The sequence below is a fragment of the Amblyraja radiata genome, chromosome 22 (genome assembly GCF_010909765.2).
Source record: "Amblyraja radiata isolate CabotCenter1 chromosome 22, sAmbRad1.1.pri, whole genome shotgun sequence".
NCBI lineage: Eukaryota > Metazoa > Chordata > Chondrichthyes > Rajiformes > Rajidae > Amblyraja > Amblyraja radiata.
The window spans coordinates 31976086-31990448 of NC_045977.1; the positions used below are offsets into that span (position 1 = coordinate 31976086).

At 42.7% G+C, this 14363-nt stretch overlaps 1 protein-coding gene across 1 annotated transcript in view; it reads right to left on the reverse strand.

The window, feature by feature from the left end:
* Positions 1–1698: 1698 nt before the first annotated feature.
* The window catches only part of llgl1 (LLGL scribble cell polarity complex component 1), a 91530-nt gene continuing 78865 nt past the window's right edge, over positions 1699–14363 (reverse strand). Inside the window, exons 17-18 of the mRNA XM_033040226.1 lie at positions 14130–14253; positions 1699–3384 (exon numbers count right to left, since the gene is read on the reverse strand). Of these exons, the coding sequence (XP_032896117.1) occupies positions 3375–3384; positions 14130–14253 (134 nt within the window). The 3' untranslated portion in view covers positions 1699–3374. The remainder of the gene's footprint in view (positions 3385–14129; positions 14254–14363) is intronic.

Below are 14363 nucleotides of genomic sequence, written 5' to 3' on the forward strand. Positions count from 1 at the left end.
ACATTGTGATTAGCCAGGCAATGTCATTATCAGCCAGGACATTAGAAACCACTAGAAGCCTCTATCGGGAATAAACAGATTACAGCACAAAAATAGGGTGTGAGATTGTAGAAAGGATATGGGACCTCTGAGTCTTCAGTAACATTCATGGTCATGCTCATAGATGGTGCAGTTGCCAGGAGCATTAATTACAATCAGCCCATCTGGGCTCTTGACGTTAAGCCAACTCTAAAATCAATCCACCATAGACACAAAATGCTGGAATAACTCAGCGGGCCAGACAGCATCTCTGGAGAAAAGGAACATGTGATGTTTTGGGTAGAGACCCTTCCTGCAAGGTGACAGGGGCATTATAATTCAGGAAGGTACTTGGGTGTTTTAACTAGATTGTCATTTTTTCAGTGACAAAAATTCACAATAACGTCAGATGATTTGCAAAGCTTCCCAAACTCCCATCAGGGCAGTGGGATTACCAGCCTTTGCTTCACAGCAGTTGTTAATCCTTGGTGACAGCACTCAGCCATGCCCATGGTTTTGTCCACAGGAGTGGCCTTACCTCCATTGCCCACTAACAGGACACAGAAGCCAAGAACCCTAATTATGGTTTCCACATCAATTACCTGGGAGAAAGCAGTTTGTAAAACTAACATGCCTTAAAAAGGATACCTAGCATCAGGCTTTGCTGCCGTTTATTGCTCGAGTGGTTTCCTGCTGTTCAGCTGTTGTAAAGGCCCTGAGGATATTCCACCTCCTGGTGGCATTGCAAGGATAGGGCCATTTGGCAGCTGCCCAGTCCTATCATCACTGTGCAACCAGTCACTTCCATTCAGCAGTTACACAAGTGAATGAACTAGCTCAAAACATTCCAAATCAGGATGGTAGAAGATGCAAGCGATAGAGATCTCCATCTACCATGGAGATTTTGGGGGGGAAAGACACAGGAGGTATTCCTGCTGAAGCTTAGACTAGTTGATGCACTGCACTACTAAGATGGCACAGACTTTAGATATAGTATAGTGGTGGAAGGGAATTAATGCTGAGGGTAACTGGTGCAAAACCAATAAGTAGTTTATTTTAAAATGGATGGTTTCAAGCTTCCTACAGGTGCATTTATCCAGGCACATGGATAGTATTACAGACTGCACCTTTGTGTCGGCGATTGGAGATGAGTTGTGGGAGAATCAAGAGAATACCAATGCTTCAGCTGCTCTTCAAGGCTTCACCTGAAAATCCCTGGCTACTGCTGATGGCAGACTTAACCTTAATTGCATTAACAGTGAAAACTAAACACAAAACAAATGTAACAAAAGCAGGTCAGGTAGCTTCTGAAAAGAGAAACTGAGGTAATATTTCAGGTCAAAGACCCTTCATCACAACTGAGTCTTTAACCTGCCCTTTATCAGCCCATGGCTAAATGTTGGTTGTACCTTGCTTTGCATTATGTAAGGACCCAGGTATTGAAATATTCACACGTCTATGCACCTGCTGGAAAGTCAACTGAAGGTGGATGTTACAGTTCACCAAATATTATCAGACATCTGAATAGCAGTGTGGTAGGATATGGAGCAGGTGCTTGTAGATGGGTGTGTGATGGTCAGCATACAATGGGTAGGCTAAAGGGACAGGTTCTGTGCTGCAAGACTAATTTCACCCCCCTCTCCATAACATTTATTCTAGGAAAAAGTTAGGACCAGTGAGTTAAATTCAGGAGACGCTAAATGCTTTATTACTGTTAAAAGCAAAATCCATTAGATAATGTAATGAGCTTTTGTTCAACAGCGCACATTCTACTAGAAAGTGGTATTGTAAACAGCACAAAATCTTTAAAAAAATACTGGAAATTTCACAGTGTCTGCGGTGTCAATACCAATGTCCAATAATGACAAACACAGACAGAGGAGGCAGGTACCAACCACTTCCCACGTCAGAAAGGGAACAATCCTGTGAAGAGCCCTGTAGAAATTGCAAAAAACCCAAAATCCTTCAACAATAAAGGAGGCATATTTACAAATAAACTGTACCATTCTGCTCGACTGTCAGTAAAGTTAAAAACAGACTCGCACCAGTGCTGTACCATTCTATACGAGGTGTGGCAGATGTACACCCAAGTAATGCTGGTGGAAGCACACCGCACTGTTGGACATGATCACCAGGGGAATGACATTTAACGATAGCAGAACTGATCATTCATGATTTAAGACTTTCAAACCCTTGAGGACATTTCTAGATTTCTTTATCCATCAGAAGAACCTGGGTGAAGCAAACTAGCAATAAACACATTATATGCCCTAGGCTGAGAAAAGGTTGTCACATCGTCTCGATCAACAGATGAAAAATAGGAGAACCCAGGAAGATGGTTTTCACATTGTGTGCTTGTGTCAGGATATGGGGTAAAGAAATGAGCCCCGAGCTTTGACACATTCAGACAAAAGCTGAACATAAAAACTGCTGGAATATAGCTATTGAAAACTGTACAGTTGAATTATTAAAAAAACAGCTTAAAACTGCTTGGCTGCCATCTAAAACCAGCATCGTAGAAAGCATGTATTCTGCTACGGGGTGAGGAACACCCTCAAGCCCATTTAACGTGCAAGTGCATTGGCAAATTACATTGTATATCAAGGAACACAATTTACATCATTTCAAAAAGTGGTTAAAATGTAGCATAGTTAATCTGACTCAAAAAGGTGTAGATTGCACTGAATGGTTCAGACACCTGTCCCATTCAAAATCCATGACTATGTTGCAAACAGAAGGCTAAATCAACTCTCCAGCAGAGGACCAGTGTTCATCCTGGGCTGCTTCTGAGGCGCATCAGTAATCATTATTGAACCCCTTACAGGAAGGTAAACAATGCTCAGGAAAATCTGCCGAAGGATTCCTATTATGTTCACTTCATTGAAACCTCGTACAAAACAGAGAAGCTGCAAGGAGATTTATTATAAACTTCCTTGGAATTCATTTTCTTTTCAAAGTCTGGAAGCAAAATGTGATTGCCGTCATTTAATGTAATTCCTGGACAAGGGAATGTACAGACGGATGCTCAGCTGTCTTCAATTTTGTTGTTCCTTCTCTTGTCAAACATGATCGAATAATTGGTCTTTATATCAGAGGTGGCTCTCATTCATATGAAAGTTACCTGTGTAGTGTTGAGAGGCTGGGTAAGTGAAGGGAAGCAGGCAGCTGCTGGTGCAGTGTGTAGATTCAAATAAAGGTCTTAGAAGAAAACGTGTCTTTTGGCACAAACTGTGACCTCCGTGAAATCGATGTCTGTGATCCCAATGCAAGGTTTGGGTCCCAACGTGGATAAAATTCCCTTTTCTGCACGGCTAACCAGTCACATTGAGAGATATCTGGAACTCCACCTCATTCCACTAACATTCCCTGAAAACAAAAGAGAAACATTCAAAATGATGAACGCAGAACAAATGTTTCATACATTAGTAGACATGTTCAAACAAATGTGCTACTTTCCACACACACAAATAACATAACTCATTTGCAGTGACTCAATTCTCCCTGAGGTGACAGAACTAAACCAGCTTGTATAGAATTAGAGGAATATAAATCACTCATTTCCCTTGTTTGACAATTGCTCCTATGAATCAGTTTGGGACATTTATTACATTGATGGTGTAACATAAATGCACACTGTTGCTGACAATAATGTGATACTGAGTCACAAACAATTTACTAAACACAGATGGCCAAAACATCATTTTAAGTAACATCATGGAGGTGGTAAAGTGGTTTAGGAGGGAGTTTGAAAGCTTAGAAACTTGACATTTGAAGGTAGTCATTAATCATAAAGGTATTTGATCAAAATGATGGAACAAAGAGATCTTGAAGAGTTGTGGGATGGAGGAAATCAGGAAAGACAAAGACTTAGTGAGCGTTAATTTTAACAAATCTCATCCATATTTATGTACAACTAGCAGCCTTTGTAGATTAACAAGCACATGGTGATAGTGGAACAGATCTAGAGAGTTTGGTCAAGTTAAGGGCGAGAACGCAGGATGTCAGTGAACAGTGCAATGGAATACTCCAGCCTGGAGGTGACAAAGGCAGGGATGGGGGTTTCAGCAGCAGAATCAGGTGATAGATAGCAGAGGTGAAAAACCGATGGCACAGAAAATCGGGTCAAGATGGGCAGTACAGTAGAGTTGCTGCCTTACAGCGCCAGAGACCCGGGTTTGATCCAGGTGCTGTCTTATGGAGTTTGTACGTTCTCACCGTGACTTGTGTGAGTTTTCTCCAGATGCTCTGGTTTCCTCACACACTCCAAAGACGTATAGGTTTGGAGGCTAATTGGCATGGTAAAATTGTAAACAGTCCCTAGTGTGTAGGATAGTGTTAGTATGCAGAGATTGCTGGCCGGCACGGACTCGGAGTGCTGAAGGACACGTTTCCGCACTGTATCTCCAAAACTAAAAATTAAATGTGAGAAGAATAATGAATCATCAGGTTCAGTTTACAGGGAGATAGTTACCTGGGAGAGAGCCAGTGTCTGTAGCCAAGATGGGATGAGAAGTGAAGGCTTTAAAATATCAGAGAATCTTTAACGACATCCTGAGGGCAATTCAATACGGTTTTTGTGGCAGAAACCTTGCCGAGATTAAAATGAAATCCAGAATGGAGTTCTGGATTTCAGTCCATAGATGAGGGAAAACAGATGTCAATGATGGGAAGTGCAGTTACAGGTACCGAGGATAGCATTTTTATTGCCCCCGTGACTCAAAAACCCGGTGCGGAAAATGTGCGAGCTAGAAGCAGAGCGGCGTGATCTGCTCAGAGAAAAGGTCAAGGGATCAGGAGTATGGGAGCAAGGACAAGCTCACAAGGCAGGAGGGAAGAGTGGGGGGGGAAGTTCAAGGCCAGGGGAGGGATATGTCACATCCAAGATTTTCAGATGAGAGAAGAGAAGGAAGTCAGATCCTATTTCAATCTTCGTGGCTCCTTGCACGTGAGGGCTGAGACAGAGACGAGAATGAGAAAAGATGACTTGCAATTTTAGGTAACTAACCAACCCCCCCCCCCCTTTCCTGTACCCCACCTGGTTGCACACCCATTTCTCCCACTATCACCCTCCACTCCTCACCTCCACTTCCATCCATGCCCCTGCCTCTGGCTCCGCATTTTACAGCTCTTCTCTCTTTATATCACAGCCTTTTGTCTTCATCTCATCTTTGACCACCTATATGCCAATGAAACCCCCCCCCCCCCCCTCATCTGTACCAACCGATCACTTACCTGGAACATAGACATAAAATGCTGGAGTAACTCAGGACAGGCAGCACCTCTGGAGAGAAGGAATGGGTGATGTTTTGGGTCGAGACTTCTTCAGACAGGGGAGTGGGCAGTACATAGATAAGAAAGTGTAAGGTGTGAAAACGAGACCAAGGGAATGGAGAGAAAACGAGACCAAGACAAATGTAGAATAGATCCTTGTTAGTTGGGAGAAGTCAGTCGGGGACAGTCAGACTGGTCGGAGAACTAGGAAGGGAGAGGGGATGGAGAGAGAAAGCAAAGGCTACCGCTGGGGTGTAAGCTGCCCAAGCGGAATATGAGGGGCTGTTCCTTCAATTTGCGCTGGGCCTCACTCCGACAATGGAGGAGGCCCAGGACAGAAAGGTCAGTGTGGGAATGCGAGAGGGAGTTAAAATGTTGAGTAATCGGTTCGACTGTCGGAACCTGTAATCCAGGTTGGGTCCAAACTGGGATCACTTACCTGGTTTTATACTGACCTCCATCTCTCCTTTCCAGCTTTCACCCTCCGTCCCCCCACCACTACAATCAGTCTGAAGGACACTGACCCAAAACATCACATTATCCATCCTGCAGAGATGTTGTCCGACCCTTTGAGTTACTCCAGCACTTTGGGGTTTTTTTTGTAAACCAGCATCCTCACTTCCTCGTATCAACATCTTACTTTTTTTAAATTTCTTTCACATCCTCATAGTTTACTGTTAGCAAAAGTATATTTATCACAGAGTAATATCAGCAACGCAGCTTGCAGAGACCAGGGTGTCAGCAATAAAAAATGTATTTATAAACAGTGGGTCAAGCAGCATCTGTAGGAGGAACAGAACTTTCAGACCCTTTCGGATGACACATCCGAGCCAGAACATTAATCTGTTCCACTTTCCACAGATGTTACGATCATGCTGAGCAGTTCTGGCATTTTCTATTTCAGATTCACTGAATTGCAGTTTTTATTTTCAGTTGACGTTAGAGCAACGATTGTGGAATAAATATTAGCTTCTCCCCCTCGTCTAAACTCTCCCGATGTCTTTATGACCCAGAGATAGCAGCGGGGACCTAAGATTTAACCAGCTTATCCAAAAGATAGGAGCTACCGCGAATTGCCAGCCTAGACTTTTATTCTCTAAATATGACTTTCTTCCACAAATTCAGAGTGCTGTCCACAGAATCATGGACTCAGAGGACAAAGTTAGAGAAATATATAGACATACAGAGATCAAGACAGCCACAGGACAATTTCATTAGTTAGCAATAATTATCTGAATAGCTGAAGATAATTATTAGGTGTAAATAAAAATCAATTGGCACTTGCTCCAGGACTCAATGACCAGTATCAAGGTATTAAAAGGTACCAGCTGTTAAAACAGCAGATGCACTGTGTCAATTCACAAAATTCTGTAGCTTGTGGAGAAGATCCTGCAAAGTGGAAGGTAGCAAATATTTAAAAAATGTATGAGATAGAGAGGATTGAGAACCATAATCCAGTCATGCAGACAGTACCGTTATGGATAGATGGATTTGTAACCGAGACATCGATAGGCATATCCCTTCGGTTAGTTCATGCACCACCTGCCACTGATGTAATCCAGTAGCTATATCCTTCAAGATACTATCAAAAATATTGAACGGTACAACGCAGGAGCAGGCTCCCAGCTCACAATATCAGTGCCAAACATGATGCCAATTTCAGCTAATCTCATCTGCCTGGACACAAGCCATATCCCTCCATTCCCTGCAGATCGATATGTTTATCTAAAAGCCTCTACAATGCCGCCATCATGTCTGCCTTCACCGCTACCCCTGGCAGCACGCTGTCCAGTCAGGACGGTTTTTTAAGAAGTGTTTTTAAGAAGGAACTGCAGATGCTGGAAAATCGAAGGTACACAAAAAAGCTGGAGAAACTCAGCGGGTGCAGCAGCATCTATGGAGCGAAGGAAATAGGCAACATTTCGGGCCGAAACCCTTCTTCAGACAGGAACCACTCTTGGTGATGCAAATGGAAACCCCCACACAGTCCAACTTGAGCTCCTGTGATGCTTCCAATTATTCAACCTGGAATACCGGTCCACCAGTAGGAAAGAACTGCAGATGCTGGTTTATATTGAAGGTGGACACAAAATGCTGGAGTAACTCAGCAGGACAGACAGCATCTCTGGAAAGGAATGTGTTCGGCACGGACTAGAGGGGTCGAGATGGCCTGTTTCCGTGCTGTAATTGTTATATGGTTATATGTTATTATATGGAATGGGTGAAATTTCGGGTTGAGACCCTTCTCCAGAGATGCTGCCTGTCCCGCTGAGTTACTCCAGCATTTTGAGTTGAGTCTGAAGAAGGGTTTCAACCCGAAACGTCACTCATACTGGTCCACCACCCATTTTCCAGCAACTGGTGGTCTGGCACCGTTAAAATTTACAAGTGCACATGAAATTCTCCCCCGAAAATTTGGCACCTAGGCCAGGTGAGACAGCCGATCTTGACCTCATCGGATCAAATTTAGCCTCTGTGGCCGGGTGGCTGTCCCAGCTCATAGCCATTCTCATAGCTGACTTCCAAGACCGACCGTGTGGGCCGATATCTCAGAGAGTGGTGAATATCTGGAATTCTCTGCCACAGAAGGTAGTTGAGGCCAGCTCATTGGCTATATTTAAGTGTTAGATGTGACCCTTGTGGCTAAAGGGATCAGGGGGTGTGGAGAGAAGGCAGGTACAGGATACTGAGTTGGATGATCAGCCATGATCATATTGAATGGCGGTGCAGGCTCGAAGGGCCGAATGGCCTACTCCTGCACCTATTTTTTATGTTTCTACCTAGGCAGATCGTAACAGTACCATTGGACTCCTCTCGAAGGCCATCACCTCTGTTGGTCTGGAAAAACAGATAATCCAGAAAGCCTATGGAACCAAGGGTGCCAGAAAATCAGTGGTGGACCTATACTGGATAATCGTCACCGTCTGTTTCGGGTCATCTGCAAACATACTAACCATGCTCTGTATATTCACGTCTAAATCATTGACATGGATCATAAATAATAAGGACCCAGCACCAACCTCTGAGACACAGGACTCCAGTCCAAAAAAAAACCTTCCATATTGCCCTCTACCATCAATCCAATGCTTCCTACCATCAATCCAATTCTGTGTCTGATGAATGTGGAGGTTATTCACCTAGACTGTGGGCTAGTTCTCCTAATTTGTCAATGTCCAAATGTCGTTGGACAATTTGCGTGGTCTGGTGGTTTGGGAACGATTCTCCACCCCACATTGTCCGAATGCTAATTGGTCCATTTGATTTTATTTTTCATTTTCATAGCTACCAAGTAATTTCAGAGGGATCACATACGATCTGGGGTCACATACAGGATTGTGGATTCTTCACTAAAGGACAACAGTAAAGGATTATCTGGTAGTTTCAAGGTCACCATAATGAAGAGTATATTTAACTTTTACTTCCAGATTATTAATTCAATTTAAATTCCCCAAACCGATTTGGCGGGTTTTAAAATTATCATGCTTCCAACTGATCCACATCTATCGATTGATAATCTAATAATTCAACCGTGTGAAGGGGAAGTCTAGAGCTGCAGAATCCAGTAATTGAGGAGACCAACTTAAAATGATATGAATAGACTGAAGACCAGAGATGTTGGTGGGGATGGGGATGAGGGCACGGGATAAACATGAAACTCTGTACAGATACTTTTACTCTTTAAGCCAAAATCTTGCTCAATATTGCAGTGCAAGCAGAGAGACTGGGGAGAAAGGTCATGGAGGTTTCAGAAAAGAAACCATCTTGAATAGGTAAATACAATAGGAGATAGCAGGGAGTACAAGGAGCAAATTTATTATAGCTGGCTGCATCTTTTAGATGATCTCCCTTTAAGAATAATTCCTTGCAAGGGAGCCTAATAATTGTCCTTTCCTGTAATTCTTAGGTCTGAGTGACATTGGAAACAACACTCCTCCACACACGTGCAGGTCTGGTTTATACCAAGAGCTCAAAATCTCCAGTGACTCCATTCGTCAGGAGAGTTAGAAAAGTATCGCAACTGGTGCCAAACGAAGCTGGACTCTACACCTACACACGTGCCGGCCTGCAGCATATTTAGTAATAGACCTCTTGGCTATTTTCCCCATCTGATTGCAGAAGAATAGTTTGCAGTTTCCCCATACTTCACCATTAATTATCCTTCCAGTCGGTTTTTATGGGGTTGCAAGGTAAAGGCAGAAGTAGATTTGGTGTACAAGGGTAGCAAGTCTGGCCATCAATCAGAATGCTCTGCCAACAGCTCTTCTGGCAGAGTGTGACAGGTGGTGGAGGACAGGCAAGAACCATTTCCAAATCGTTACATTCACATTTTTAATTGGCGTGCTGAAGTGGTGCTGAATGTTCTAACCCTCCTCCAACATTAAACCTCCTTATTTTTTTCATTTGGACAGCTCACAGTTGATGAACAAAAGAGTTAAGCTACAGGACCCAGATTTAGTAGTAAATTAGCCTGGCAGCAGGCCCTTTGGTTGCCATGCCAATATTGCCTGCGCAGTTATGGCAACAAAACCTCAAATAAACAGAACAACACATCTCTAATCTAAACCACATGCTTCAACTTAGAGGATGTAGCATCCCTTCAACAAGTAGGCCAATTATCTGCCCTGGAGAGGACAGACAGAGATGAAGCTGAAACCAGAGAAATTTAGGCATGAACATCGCATTACTATAACTATGGTAATGAGGGCCGATGCATTGTATAATCTTTACCAACAGCAGCACGTCCCAGAGAAATAAAGAAAGCAAGAACCGAAGAGGCAGGCTTTTTATAATGGACAAGATCCGGAGTAGACAATACAGGGAAAAGAAGCAGCAGAGGGGATAGATACAAAGGAGACCTAAGGTAAATATCAATCCGCAAAAAATGAATTATACAGGTAGGATTTGAGGGGATGGAGAGATTTTCAGAAACTAATCCAGAGCTTGGGTCTTGGCAGCTGAAGACACAGTCATGATTGAAAATCAGTAATAGATAAATGGTGAGATTTATTTTTATACAAACAAAAAGTTTGTTGCTCAGAGTGAAAGTTCCAAAACACTAGGATGCAAAGCTGGGGAGTGAGCTTTATATTTCCCAAACAATTCCTGATTTTATAAAGATGAAATGCACAAATTCTATCAGGCAGACTTTCTCAACAATGGATATAATACCATTGGAGCTAGTCCAAGAGACTCACCAGGCTAATCCATGGGATGAGAGGGTTATCTATCAAGTTAGGCTGGACAGTTTGGGTCTGTATCTCTTGGAGTTTAGAAAACTGTGGAGTTACTATTCATACAGTGCCCTCCATAATGTTTGGGACAAAGACCCGCCATTTATTTATTTGCCTCTGTACTCCACAATTTGAGATTTGTAATAGAAAAAATAAATCACATGTGGTTAAAGTGCACATTGTCAGATTTTAATAAAGGCCATTTTTATACATTTTGGTTTCACCAAGTAGAAATTACAGCAGTGTTTATACATAGTGCGTCTCTTCCCCCCCCCCCCCCCCCCCCCCCCCCCCCCATTTCAGGGCACCATAATGTTTGGGACACAGCGATGTAATGTAAATGAAAGTAGTCATGTTTAGTATTTTGTTGCATATCCTTTGCATGCAATGACTGTGACTTGAAGTCTGTGATTCATGGACATCACCAGTTGCTGGGTGTCTTCTCTGGTGATGCTCTGCCAGGCCTGTATTGCAGCCATCTTTAACATGCCTGTTTTGGGGGCTAGTCCCCTTCAGTTTTCTCTTCAGCATATAAAAGGCATGCTCAATTGGGTTCACATTGGGTGATTGACATGGCCACTCAAGAATTTACCATGATTTAGCATTGAAAAACTTATTTGTTGCTTTAGCAATATGTTGATCATTGTCTATCTGTAGAAGGAACCGTCGGCCAATGGGTTTTGAGGCATTTGTTTGAACTTGAGCAGATAGGATGTGTCTATACACTTCAGAATTCATTATGCTACTACCATCAGCAGTTGTATCATCAATGAAGATAAGTGAGCCAGTACCTTCAGCAGCCATACATGCCCAGGCCATAACACCCCCACCACCATGTTTCACAGATGAAGTGGTATGCTTTGGATCTTAGGCAGTTCCTTCTCTCCTCCATTCTTTGCTCTTGCCATCACTCTGATATCAGTTAATCTTCATCTCATCAGTCCACAATATCTATTTCCAGAACTGTGGTTGCTCTTTTAAGTACTTCTTGGCAAACTGTAATCTGGCCAAACCATTTTTGCACCTAACCACTGGTTTGCATCTTGCAGTGTAGCCTCTGTATTTATGTTCATGAAGTCTTCAGCGGACAGTGGTCATTGACAAATCCACACCCGACTCCTGAAGAGTGTTTCTGATCTGTCGGACAGGTGTTTGGTGATTTTTCTTTATTATAGAGAGAATTCTTCTGTCATCAGTTGTGGAGGTCTTCCTTAGCCTGTCAATCACTTTGCGATTAGTAAGCTTACCAATGCTCCCTTTCTTCTTAATGATGTTCCAACCAGTTGACTTTGGTAAGCCTAAGGTTTGGTTGATGTCTCCAACAGTTTTATTCTTGTTTCTCAGTCTCATAATGGCTTCTTTGACTTTCATTGGCACAACTTTGGTCCTCATGTTGATAAACAGCAATAAAAGTTTCCAAAGTTGATGGAAAGACTGGAGGAAAGACTAGGTGCTGATGTGCATACGCATGGGTTTGGGTACTTGAGAAAATGGAAGATGTCTGTAAAACCTGCTTCACAAAGAGTGACATCATTTGCAGAGTTGCAGACAGACTTTGCCATAGATGGCCCCAGGGAGTCTGAAGCCTGGGAAGTGGTTGCAAAAGGTTTCTGTCAAGTTGCCAACATGTCTGGGGTTCTACTGGTGAACCTATATCCTGATGCTAAAGGCATGTTTGTGATTGGTTGGGGAAATGTTATGTTTCAACTATGTTGCGTTGCCTTACTGCCAGTACTTGTGATTGGTGCAGAAGAGTGGCCCCGTCAAAGATAAATACATTATTTATCTAATGGTAATGTTTCTTTACTTAATGGAAGGGTTTCTCCCTTAGTGCCAGGTGTTGAAACTATGTTATGTACTGTTATATGATTGGGCCAAACAGTTGTCATTCTATGATTTTGCAGCTGGTATCGGTAATTGGCTTGTATGGGGTTGCCTCCCCCAAGGAATGTCACGCCCTTAGTTCACAGGGGGTATAAAGGAGTGGGGAGCACATTGGGCTGTGCCTATTGTCTTTAGTCTGTTCCATTTGCACGAGGGTGTATTGGCCCCGACTAAGTGGTACCGAGGATCGGTCCTGCAGTATTGTATACAATAAAATAGAGTTGGAATTCCAGAGCTCGTATTCGGTGTTTGACTGAACCAGACCAGGGAGGTAAGTTTAGATCTGGAATTAACACTGAGAGCTCTCTTATACCTGGATTAATGAGGCAATTAAATACACCTGAGCAATTACAAACACCTGTGAAGCTTTGTGTCCCAAACATTATGGTGCCCTGAAATGGGGGGACTATGTATAAATACAGCTGTAATTTCTACATGGTAAAACCAAAATGTATAAAAATGGCCTTAAATAAAATCTGACAATGTGCACTTTACCCACATGTGATTTTTTCTATTACAAATTCTATTACAAATCTCAAATTGTGGAGTACAGAGGCAAATAAATAAATGATGGGTCTTTGTCCCAAACATTATAGAGGGCACTGTATAAGGTTGATGTCAGATGCCTTCACCAGTGGATGAGTCATAAACAAGGAGATTTCAAGATAAAGAGGTTGATTATTTAAAACCAAGATGTCTTCTTTCAGTGCTTGGTGAATCGTTAGAACTAACTCAGAAGATAGTGATGGCTTGATTATTAGATGTACTTAAGGAGGAGATAGAAAAATATCTGGTGGAATTGGCACAGAAGAGGAGTTGAGGCCAGCATGGATCTGCCGTGATCATATTCAATGGCAGGACAGGCTTGTGGGCCTGGTGGTCTGCTCCAGTTCCCTTGTGTCAAGGACAACTGAAATCAAAATAATTGACAAAATACCAAAATAGAACCATGACCATGAGATTCACGATCTGTTATGCATTTGCAGAATATTTCTCTCATCTGTCCGCAAATCCACACAAGGGCTGTCACACACAGTTTAGTGGTTTTCCATCTGGCTCCACTGAGCAAATATCATTGTGGAGAACAGGGAACTATGAACTTAAATTGTAGTTTTTGAAGGAGTTAAGATATAGCCTTCCACTGTCACCATTAAACTGATCATAAAGCAATTGAAGGCAGATCATACCAAAACTCAGATCAGTGTGCAATTGTTAATCTTCTGGCTCCATTCAAAGAGCATTGTTTTGACTGCACCACAATCAGACCATTTCACAGAGCAACGTAGAGAACACCGAGATCTTTGAGACATTGATAATGTTACGCAATGAGATAACAAAGGCCTTCTATAAACACAAATCTTCAAATGTGGAGTCCGAGCTGATAAATCAGTTTCAAAACAAATGGCATCTAGATTTCCCCACCCACTCCCTTTAGGAGGTATACAAACTAAGCAACCCATGGGAAGCCTGTACAGAACAGACCACAGCCTATATATTGGCCCCTTTGATTGAAGATAGAGCATAAAAACAGACCCTATGGCCCACGAGTCCAAGCTGACCATCAATTACCCATCCACACTCCCTATAGACTCAGGGCAATTTAGAGGCAATTAATTACCAAACCCAGACATCTTTGGTGATGGTGAAATGTTGACTGGAACTCCAGGACCCACAATTACTATCACTCCTACTCATTGCCACATTGCAATGCAAAAATATACTCACGGCAAATAGTCTTTCACATCCTCCACCGTCATGTCACCACTTGCATCCAGGGTGATGTCAGTGCTACTGATGGGGGAGTCAAGTGGAGTCTGAGACAACGCCAGTGGGAAATCCTCCATCACCCCTGTTCACAAGATCCAGAGTCAACTTTATGCCCAAATTAAAGATGATAGTTCAAAAACAGACCTGTGTATATTCCATTAGATTCTCTTTGCACATCAAGATTTAACAACT